Below are 12,226 nucleotides of genomic sequence, written 5' to 3' on the forward strand. Positions count from 1 at the left end.
TTCTAGATATACTAGCATCCGTCCGTCCGTCCGTCCGTCCATCCATCCATCCATCCATCCATACTTGTTTTTATCCAGCGTCACAAGGATCTGCTGAAGCCTATTCCAGATCTCTTTGGTTGAAATGCAAAAATAAGATTTCTGTCCAAAGTACAATATGTGATTCTAAAACCTAAGTTCAATTATTCGCAATTGACCCTTTTGCAGCCTTCTGATTGGTTCCTGACTGACCAATCAGAAAAATCATTCTCCGGGGCAGAATATCCAGTTGGACCAAATCTCTCAAAATCTCTCGTTCACATGAATGAATGAATGAATTAATTAATTTATTTATGGAAAAAGCGTAGTTTTTACTTGCTTTGTATCAAAATTTAAATCACTAGATTATTTATTTTAAACTTCGTATTAGTAAAAAGGAAAACTTGGGAACACACTGCAGAGTGTAGCGAGAGTGCAGCGTAATTTTATCCCCAAAATGGCAGAAATCCGATCTGTACTACCAAAACAAAGTCAGCTTGGCAGCAGGCTACAACCCATAGCTACAACCGTGAAAGCTTTTAATTAATTTACTTGTCTTAAAATGGTTAAGCGGTGTGCTTCAGGCCTTTGTAAAAGTGACACCCGCTACCCAGAGAAAATCACAGGAATACATTTAATCCCTTTCCCCAAACCAACGGTAAATTACGTAAAATGTCTGCCACACTCGCAGTTCAACCCTTCCTATTAGCTAAACTAATCAAAAGATATCGTTTTCACCGAAAACCTACGTTTTTAATCTCACTACACGCTACCCGAGGTGTTCCTTTTTATTCATACCTAGTTGCTGTTGATTTTCTTTGGTACATTAATTAGAAATAAAGTGACACCCCGTTTTTACAATGGGAGTGGACGGGTGAGATGACAGTTTTGTCTGACCTAGCAACAGGGGCGGGGCTTGACAAAAGGTCAATTATGTCATGGAAACAAAGGAATGCTTAAGATTCACATCTGAAAGTACTGAAGATGTGAATGATTCACATTCCTGCATAATCTATGACTAAACTGATTAATTAGATATCCTCTCTATAAAACATTTAGTTATTCTCCTTAACTTTGGGTATTTAATCTTTTGACAAACATTCCATGTTTCAAAACTCCCTTCAATAATGATTGGGATATTTTACAGAAAAAGATGCAAGTTTTCTCTCAGATCACCGCGGAATCCTCTACATATGAGAAAACCCTCCTAAACCCACACTAGACAAATGAGAATAATAAAAACATTAATAAAACCTGTCTCTGAAGTTGAACATTGGAGAAGGATTATACAGAATGTTCGCTTTGTTTTTGTTTTTTCACCGCTGCTGACACATGATGCTCGTCTGACCCGTTGTCTGAGGAGCAGCTCTACGGTCACTCCCAAGTCACTCCGCAGGACCAGCTGTTAAAACAGGCTGGTTCATGAGAAACACTGTTACTCCGCATCAAAGGAGAACTTGCTAATCATTAGTGCTTATAACAAACAATCAGTGACGAGGCTCCATTTTGCCCAGGATCTTTTCGACAACATGTGCATACTTACAAGATGTCCCACAGAAAAAAAGGAACATTCTTTGGGGAGAAAAATTAGATTTTTTTTTTTGTTTCCTCAGACCAATAAGCCTAACGAAGAAAGCAATAACCTAAAGTAGATCACGTTTTGAATACAGAGGGATGGGAGTAGTTGACAAGAGAAAATTACAATGGGGTCCAATTAGATTGATACTGGTTAATGAGAAATCAAGTTAAGCCAGGAAGTTGTTGGAAAACAGATAACAACAGCTTCGAAAAAGGACCACAAATCCACGAAATTAATCACTGGTCACATATACTTCAACATGGAAGGTTAATAAAAGCCTCAAGAGCTCTGGGGGCAGTGGACTGATGCTCTTAATATGGAGCTGAGGAACCCAGAGAGGAGGCTGGTGGAGCTGTGAAGGCGGCTGTCTGATGGCTACACTGACAAATACTCAGAGACAGAAAGAGCCTCTGGGTGCCCGACACAACCGACCTCTAGACCCACCACGGCTGATGCTGACAGCTCTGTGTCACCCAGACAGTGGCACCTAATAATAATCCTATCATAATAATAGTAAGAAACCATTTTGATCTGTGAGGAGAGATACTCCTTCTTTGGGCTCACCCTGCAGACTGAAGATGCAAAGCTTCTTTAAAGGGGACATATTATGAAAAACACGTTTTTTCTTGTTTTAACATATATAAAGTGGTCTCCCCTCACCCTGCCAGCACAGGGGAGACAAAATTAATTTCTGCAAGGTCTTTGACCCCAGCCTTACAGAATCCCCCAGTGTCACGTGATTTTTTTTGAGCCGATGAGAATCTGCACCTCGGGTGACGTCACCTGAGGCGCAGAGGTTCGGCCTCCGCTGCTGAAACCACGCCCACAACCAGCTCTCTCCGCCGGCTCGAGCGTCCTCCATTGTTCAGCAGCGGTGGCTATTTGAACAGCGAGGGAGAGTAGAAATTAGATTTTGCATCGACATTTACCCTCATAAAAGGATCAGTTCCCACAGCACGGACCCGGTAACTGCACACGAGTCAGCGGTAAGTTCCTTTTTTTAATGTTATTTATATTTGTATGATCTTTGCAAGGGCTAAGTATTTAGCTTAGCTCCGGAGCCCCGGCGCCGCATACGGAGCTGCGGGGGCTGCTCACGGACCAGACCGTCGAGGAGCCCCGGGCTCGGGGCTCTATTAGTACCGTAATACATTTTTCTTCTGTGGTTTCAGATCTTTCAAGCACCTGGAGCTGTTCACTTTCAGAAGACGCGCGGCCCTTCCTTGAGCCAGCAATAGTGCATACATTTTATTTAAATATTTTAACAATAAAGTTGCCATTTGTGAAAATTCAGTGTTGTGATTTCTTTACAGTTAACATGATTCATTTGTCTTGTAACATAAGAAGTGAAATGATGAGGAATCGGAGTAAATAACTGTGGTGTACCTGTTTAGAATTAAATTAAAACCTGTTGGAAGACGAGGTGACTAAAGGCTGATTTATGGTTCTGCGCTACACCAACGCAGAGCCTACGGCGTAGGGTACGTGTCGATTTAACGCAGAACCGTGGACACGCTTTGCTACGCAGCAGCCGCTGCTCTTCTGCCCGGAGCGATGCTTTGTCTCCTCCCCTCCTACACGTCATTCAAGCAGCCAATCAGCGCAGAGCCTCATTATCATAGCCCCCCCCCCGCCCTGAAAATGAGGCACAGAAAAAGGCTTTAGAAGCGGAAAAAATAAAAACATGGCCCAGAGACTGAATTTCTGATTTATGTAGAAAAAACAAGCTTTAGATTGTTTTTAAGACATTCAAGGCCTGTTTAAAATATACATTAAATGCCATAATATGTCCCCTTTAAAGTAGTTGGAGTATAGTGTTCTTCCAAGAAATCCCAGCATACTTGAGTTTGTTTCTACAAGGAGCTTTTCCTGCCAATGTTTTCAATCTTGCATGACCTGGAAAGGTCGATAATTACGTCACATTTTTTAAACAAATTACAGCAAATGGAATGTAATTCGAACAAAATATTGACATCAGACAATTCAGGACTAAGTGAAAAGCTTTGAGAATGGTAATATAGGCACTTCGCCTGCACCCTCCCCAGCAGGTTTTCACGTGGAACACTGACACAGATATCCTGAATTCGTTTTTTCTTGCACCAAAATTAGGTTTACAAATATGCACTTTGAGCTTTGACACAGGGTTTAGTCTCATATCCTTTATGAACAGCAATATGTAGTATATGGAAATACAGTTGTTTCTTGAACACGCTCTGTGTGGCCAAAGAAAGAGCACAATACTAGGCTGAAAGTTTAAACCCAAATTGGATCCTGTGAAGGGAGACATGGAAGTTGGGGTAAAGGTGACTGTATTTATGCGGCATGCAGAGTAATAGAGTTGAAGCAGGGATTTGATAGAGCAATGGTTTCTTTTGCTTTTCACCAACCTTATTGATTTATTAGGCAGAGGTATTGCTCCAAGACCACCAATAACCTCTACATGCAGTGATGTCAGGGCGATACTTCCATTAGAGCAACAAATCACAGTGGCTACAGCCACGGTGAAAGAAGAAGCTGTGAGTCAGCTGTTACTGCCTCCTATATCTGACAAGATCAATTATAATGAATGAAGCACTTGCACAAGGGAATTATCCACTATTTGAAAGCTTCCATTTTAATTTTTAACCACTGCTACTATTTCTCTATATATTTTCACTATAAAATATGTATTCTGTATATAATATGTATTCTACTCTCAATTTTAGCTACTGCACTGACTATGAAGGTTTTTTTCAACATTTCTGTCTAGATATTCCAAGTAGCGTTATGTTTTGGTGTCTCAAAATCCTTCTTTGCCTTATCAGTTCTAGCCTTGATTCATTCAAGTCAAATACCGTATTTTCCGCACTATAAGGCGCACCTAAAAGCCTTCAATTTTTTCAAAAGCTGACCATGCGCCTTATAATCTGGTGCGCCTTATATATGGATCAATATTGAGCCGCAACAGGTCTCGCAACCATAGACATATACATGTATACGTATTTTGAGCGATGAAAAGCAATCAAATATATTTATTCTAATATGTCAAGATCACAATAATCTTCCAATTTAGAACTAAAATATTAAAGAACTAACACAAATAAAATACACTTCAATTAAATATTTAGTTTTTTTTTTTTTGTAATTTATTTTCCCAAGCCACTCGGAGCCGCAGTATAAGGATGAAAGAGCCGTATGCGGCTCCGGAGCCACGGGTTGCCGACCCTTGGTCTAATGCAGTGGTTCCCAAACTTTCTGTGCCCAAGGCACACCAAAGGACAAATAAAAATTTCAAGGCACACGTATTGTGCAAAATAGCCTTATAACACGTGTTATCACTAATATCATCTGTTTATCTGTTAAGTTTATTATTTACCAATGCCAAATAAGATATGACAAAGACAACTATTCTACTCATGAAATATTTATTAACAAAATACTTCACAAAAATATTTAAACTTTATCAAATTGGGCTTCATCAAACACACCCATTTCAGGAGGATTTTTTTAAATAGTTTTTAGATAAAGAGTTTGCCTCTGTATTATGGAATGAGTGCATTCAAAGTAGTATATAGTAAATTAAAATAATTATTTTTTGTCTAGTTGTATACTATATTGCAGTAGGCTATGGTTGTCACAAAATCCCACGGCACACTTGGACTTGCCTCAAGGCACACCAGTGTGCCGCGGCACACAGTTTGGGAACCACTGGTCTAATGGATGCATAACGTAACCTCAGCCTCTACTGTAGCGCCTTATAATGCGGTGCGCCTTATATAAGGAAAACATTTTTAATACGTCATTCATTGAAGGTGCGCCTTATAATGCGGAAAATACGGTAAGTCAAATTGTGTGAGATAATGAAGTCACACAACTTCATGGTGTCAGTGCACCCAGAAGCTACTTACAAATACTTAACGCATAAATGATGTGACTCTACACCACATAGAAAACCCTGGTTCAGGGGCTCCCACTTCTAACTTATACCTGATGGTTTAGACGTGTATGTTTCATAGGAATAGCATACATTTATGAGTAATCAAACACTGACATACAACTGTAAAGCCTGCACATAAAAAAAAACCCAACAGGAGTTGATTGTATGTACTGTTAATTGGCCCTACCATTAATACCAACTCAAAACTGTAAAACACAGTGAACCATAAAAAAAGAAAGAAAGAAAAAAACAAAGGACTGAAATTAATGATGCAACCTCTTTAGAGTCCATAGTATAGCTCACGTCTCGCATCATGACTAAAGAATGAAGTCTTGCTCCTGCCAAGCCATCTACAGTCCTGGCGGATAGACTGTACTTGACTGCAGCGAGCTGAGAATGGGCTGACTGAGTGAGCTAGAAGTTTAAGACTTGGCATGACTCATTATTGGCTAGAACCAAAGCTTTTTGGTCCCAGCCATCTGTCCATCACTGCCACTTCAGCTGATGGAACGCACAGTCCTTCAGTTCATTGTTCCACAAAAAGCGTCTCCTTCATCAACAGGAGACAATGGCGGCAGACACGACAGCCATTAGTGAGAAATGTGCGACTGCTACAAAAGGTTACTAATATCTTACAAAGAACAGAGGAAAGATGACAAGAGAACAAGAAAAAAAAACAGATTGCCAGTGCTTCTGTGAAAGAAAAGGGAAACACGGAAGAAAAAAATATGAATAGAAAAAGAGAAGAAGAAATGTTCCTTCTGGTATGCCAAAAAAAGGGACTAGCTGGATAGACATGAAGTAGAAACTGATGGACTTGTGAAAAAAAAAGTTCATACAGCATTCAACGAGCCAGTGCATTAGATAAGAGTAGCACTCCATCGAAGTGATGGGACCACAGCTGTCAGTCCCATTACAGGATCCCTAACTGCAGCGTAGTTAAAAGCTAGCTGGAAACTTCATAAAAAGCAAGAAAAAGACAGGACGTAAACTATGCACATATTTTACGAGCAGCATTTCATTTCATTTCATGCCAGAAGAAAACATGAACAAAATTCTAATTAATAAAAATAGAGGGGGAAAAAGGGGATATTTTTATCTTGCACAGTAACATGTGGTGTACAGCCATACTACCTCACTATATTGCTCACAAAGACAGCAAAAGCATCGTACATTAAGCTGGTTTAATGCTTAGTGTTCTAGGTTTTATTGGCATAGATATTAAATCTTGTGCCCTTCCTGACATGACCCTCTCCATTTATCCTGGCTTGGAACTATGGGAACACTGAGATTTGTGGATGGGATTGAAGAACAGTCAGAGACAGGCAAGATGGAAGTGGATGATCCAGTCTGTTGTCCTTTAAAGGGAAGAGAAGAAGTTCTAACGATACATGTAACTGACTCCAAAAAACACTGTCTTGTCCCCGAACCTGCTTGCACAGCCAGTGAGCTATCAGTGCATTGCTCAGTAAGGCACAACCGGGATGTTTGATCCCTGATATGCACCACACAATTTTGTTCTTTCGCAGACAAAAGATAACTGTCGTGAAAGGATTGTGGCAAACTATCATGTTGTTGTTCCACATCTGTGGCCCTTACAGTGTTGGTGGTTTGGTGATGGCGGTATAAATGGTCTTGAAACCAAAGATTGCACAATTAGCTGACACTGCTCACACACCCCTGGCTTGGTTTAGTTCTTATCTTTCGACTTCCTCTACTGACAAGCCAATAAAAATACAACATGAAAGGATGTATTAATTAATGCCACTTGTCTCCTCTCCCATCTTTCCCCAGACAAGTTCCTTCCCCACTTCTTTTTTTAAGTACTATTTTAAGTGTTGATTGTTTACTGTCAGGACATACTAGTGATACTATTCTACACTGGCTGATGCCTCCGATTAAAGGAGCTTCATCAGCGTATAGCTACAAATACCATTCTTAATGTCGTACTCAAGATTAAGCAAATACAAGACGTACAATATGAGATATAAAAATCTTATACAACAGTATACATCAGGGATATTCAATTGGCGGCCCGCGGGCCACATGCGGCCCGCCAGGAGCTTTTATGTGGCCCCTGGTCATATTTCAAAAAAGGGGGTGTTTGATTAAAAAAGATTTATTTTTTTTTTTGTGTCATAAGGAGCTTATGGTTAATATTTTGGTTGCTTATTTATAACATCAAACTGGCCACTATGGACTGAAATGCTTGTGCTCAATGCTTAATATAATATTCAAATAAGGAAATCTTGGTGGAAAGTGGTGCTTTGTCATTATGCCGTGTTTTATTAAAAGTAGGTCAATAACAATTTCATTAAGTTTGCACAATGCATGGTTTTAAATTGAACTTGCATTTAAAATAATATTTCTTTATCTGAATATTATATTTAACATTCACAATTACTAAATCTGGAGACAATTAATACATAATTCATATGTAAACTAGATATATTCAAATGTATAATACAAATGTATTATATTTACATAAGTCTTCGTCTTTGAGTGCAAAATACATTTTGAAAACCCCCAAATTTTCAAATTGTGCGGCCCTCTCCATACAGTCCTTTTGCAGATGTGGCCCCCGGCCGAATCTAGTTGAATACCCCTGGTATACATTGTGTACTGCATAGGAGCCCTTAGAGAGGAGTTGTAATAAGTTGTAATGGGTTAAATAAGATGTAGTGACTCAGTGAATGAACATAAATACAGACATACACACTTATCATACTATTTATTTAATCTGCTCTGTTTTACAGAACCTGACTGCTCTAGGACAGTCATGCTAGCATCAATGAATCTACATCATCCAGCTCTTTTAAAGTTCATCATCTTGGTAGCAGAGAAGTAGGGGTGATTGAAATCAAGCACTTAAGTTTATTAATCAGCAACAGGAGCCCCAGCTTCACCCAGTTTTCATCCATTGCATGTGGAAATCAAAAGAACCAGCTCTCTTTGTTGTGGTACATCGTCCACTTTGTTCTTACCCTAAGTTTCTATCTGAATTTTGTCTCACTCGTGCCCCTTTTCGGTCATACAATTTTTGACTGGACTCAACTCGCCTCGACTTTACTTGCCTCAGTCTCAGTCGTTATTGTATTACAGTTCAGTACCACCTCAATGTGAGTGGGGCCTTCATGGCAAAGCAGCCTGAAAAACGTTGCTGCATCAAGTCCCTCTGGATGTGGCAGTTGGCCACGAGGCACAGAACTGCATGGACCTCCTCGTTACCAACGTTTAGTAATAGAGTAAATATCTTGGTCCCTACTGCCAGGTTTTAAATATGGCGGGTGAGACAGAGCTGCTCTCAAGACTCAGAGATGTTTACTCTCTGGCCAATCCGTGGCCTGCAGCCTGGTGACGTTGCATTTTCAGTTATGTTACAACCCCAGCCAAGTACCGGTAGGTGCGAAAAAAGGAGGCACTAATCTGTCACCCAGTGAAAAACCCCTATGACAGAGTAGAGTCAAGCAGAGCAGATCTGAGTAGTTACTAGTGGAAATTACCTATTGGGGAAAAACCGAGATAAAGGCACTATGGCAGAAGAATAACATCTATCCAGGGTGCAGAAAATAATTGCCTGAATGCCACCTTAAGTTCTACTGTATATTAGTAGGCTTATCAAACCAGAATTGCATTGAATGCAACAAATAAGTAGTTACACGTTATTAAAGCTGAGAAAAGATTCTCCTGGTTTAAAAGCAGTGCTGAGCAGTGTCTAGCTAAATCTACTGTCTTGTAAATATAGGTTCTGAACTAAACAACCAACAGCAGAAAAAAACTTTAAAATGTAAATCCAGAACCTTGATGGAAGCATTGGTGCAACTCATTTGATCCATTTTCTCAATTCACATTTCAGACTTGTGTTTTATCACCTAAGCACTTCACAGTTAGCAACAGCTCTCAGTGGCAGAGCAATATGCACACAGTAACATTTCAGCACATAGAAGTAGATGCATAAACACTTTAAACAGCACCTCATGAGCACAGTCTAAATATAATCATACAAGTGCTTCTTTGTGTGTGAACAACTGATAATTTAAGTCCTAATAAAGAGCAATGAGCTATTGATTAAGTGCACAGTCTATCTTATATGTTTCACATCAAAGGACATGAATAAGCACATAACACAGTTTACTGCAGGACTGAATGATATATGATTACTTTGGCTTTAGTTGGTTAGTTTATCAGTTTTATTCCACCCTACTTTTTCTCTAACCCCTTCAGTATTCTTCATATTGCTTGTCATCACAGGATCTGAAAATGTCTGTGGTAGACAGTACAGGACTGTCTCAGAAAATTAGAATATTGTGATAAAGTTCTTTATTTTCTGTAATGCAATTAAAAAAACAAAAATCTCATACATTCTGGATTCATTACAAATAAACTGAAATATTGCAAAGCCTTTTATTATTTGAATATTGCTGATTATGGTTTACAGTTTAAGATTAAGATTCCCAGAATATTCAAATTTTTTGAGATAGGATATTTGAGTTTTCTTAAACTGTAAGCCATGATTAGCAATGTTAAAATAATACAAGGCTTGCAATATTTCAGTTGATTTGTAATGAATCCAGAATGTATGACTTTTTTGTTTTTGTAATTGCATTACAGAAAATCACAATATTCAAATTTTCTGAGACAGTCCTGTATATTGTGCATGATCTTGCCACAACTTCTCATTATAGCTGTATGATGTTTACACTGGGAGATTGTAATTTTAATGTCAGAATAATGTCACTTGAAAATATTAGGACAAAGGTTTGTCAGCAAATTCCTCATCATGAACGTAAACAATAAGCCAAATCATTCACACCAACAAGACCGGAAATATGGTAAATAATGAGTAACAACTTCTGTAAACATAACGTTGGGTCACTCATGGTGCTTGGTATCTGAACTAAACTTGTGAAAAAATTAAAACAAAAGTAAAAAAAAAGCTTCTGTTGTGAATGAGACAAAACCCCTTTGGCTGAAAAGGTTTTGTTGTATTAACTGGTCTGTGAACGTAAAAACCAAACTCATCCTGTTTTTCTTTTTGTTTGCTCTCTCTCTTTCACTATTGGTTAACCAGCGCCTCAAATCCTTACTTCAAGCTTGCAGTACTCATGCAGCACTGCTCGCAAACTTATACTGGGTCTTTGTTTCTAAACAGTTTGCTGCAAGAGAGTTAAATGCATTTTAAGAAATACTCAGAATCTTTCCAGGAAAGTGAAGGGGGGGAAAAAACCAGAAGCTGTATGGTTATGTTTCTTTAAATAATGCACTGATATCCTCCATTCCCCTGCAGTCCAAGCCCTTCCTCTTTGTTCAAGCGGTGGAGGAGTTAGAAGAGTTTTCAGAGTTTGAATTACAGAGCACATGTTTATACAAACTTACCAGATCTGACTCCTCACTGGTAGAGTAAAACATTTCTGCCCTACTGCCGCTGTGCTGTTCAGACAGGCTGGGAGAAAATCTCCTCAGCTGCTGTCCATCTTCTCTCGGAGCACAAGAACTCCTACTAGCCGGGCTGCTTCGCTCCTACCAATCCCCTGTCCCGGCTCCAGAGGGGAACAGCTCTGCCTTTGTAGAAAGTTGAAGCCGGAGAAGAATGCTGGCTCCTCTCAGTCCTTCTTTGGCCTAACTTTAGTCCCTGAGAGGCAGAGAATAGTCAAACGTCTTTCCCACGCTTGGAGAGGACTCCTTCAGAGTACTGCGACCGTCCTCCAGTCCCAAAAACAAGCCCCCTGCCCCTCTCCCCTCCCACACACACACACACACACACATACACACACGCACACACACTCTCCCTGTCACACACACACAGCTAGTTAGGAAGTAAGATCTCTGGCCAATGGGGCCGGCCTGAAAATTCCAGAAAGCACCCAAAGCAGATGCAGAAGCTTTTTATGTCTGTGTGCGAGTGTGTGATCTTGGGAGTTTACATGTGTTCCACTTTGCTTTCAAAAGATTACACTTGGTGGAAAGGAAAGCTAAAGGATCTGATCTGGCTGTATCGTCTAAACATATGCTGCTGACACCAAAATGTCAGGAAGTAATTATCTCAACTGCATAGACAAAATACCATATTTGCTTTCATTGTCAACGGGATGAAAAACCAGAGAAACTTTCCGCTTGGGCATTTGATGGCACATACCGTAAAGGCAGACATCCAGCTTGTGCTTGGCTTTACATACAAAAGTGACTATCTCTCAAAACTATAAGCATATACAGTAAAAGCCGGCTCAGTAATCATGTGACCAGAGCAGCTGGCATGCATCTAAAAACTGTAGCGGTTACATGAAAGAAACTCACAACAGATCCATCTCTTTATGATCTGACATCAGAGACACTCTTGTGTGCTTTGTAATCACACTGCTCTGAGCCCTTGTAGACTCACATGTTAAATATTCTGATGGCAATAATAGTAATAATAATAATAATAAAAGAGTTAAAAGCTTAGTCATGTGTCCATAAAATAAAACCAAAACTAATCTCAATGTTCCTGTTATAAAATGAGAGCAGTAGCTGGGTACTACAGCAAAGTCACTATAAAAAAAGGGAAAAAGTAGAAAAACAAATCAGACATTTGACATTCTGTTAAAACCCAGATTTTGATTTTTTTTTTTTCTAATGGGAAAAAAAAATGTTTTGTGGCCACTCCCGCCTAAATCCTAGATTATGTTGTGTTTGATCAGGGTTAACCCCATTCTGAGGATTATCATCCAGGGTGT

The 12,226-nt window shown here is 39.5% G+C and overlaps 1 protein-coding gene across 7 annotated transcripts in view; it reads right to left on the reverse strand.

The window, feature by feature from the left end:
• Nucleotides 1-12,226, reverse strand: part of cacnb2a (calcium channel, voltage-dependent, beta 2a) — a 73,598-nt gene that overhangs the window by 29,967 nt on the left and 31,405 nt on the right. The window contains exon 1 of one of the 7 annotated variants that reach the window (XM_061712973.1): nucleotides 10,890-11,209. The exons of the other annotated variants lie outside the window; for them this stretch is intronic. Within the exon in view, the coding sequence (XP_061568957.1) occupies nucleotides 10,890-10,922 (33 nt within the window). The 5' untranslated portion in view covers nucleotides 10,923-11,209. Of the gene's footprint in view, nucleotides 1-10,889; nucleotides 11,210-12,226 lie in introns of those variants that run through there. 7 annotated transcript variants of the gene reach the window in all.

Source organism: Cololabis saira, chromosome 22 (genome assembly GCF_033807715.1).
Source record: "Cololabis saira isolate AMF1-May2022 chromosome 22, fColSai1.1, whole genome shotgun sequence".
In the NCBI taxonomy this organism is placed as follows: domain Eukaryota; kingdom Metazoa; phylum Chordata; class Actinopteri; order Beloniformes; family Belonidae; genus Cololabis; species Cololabis saira.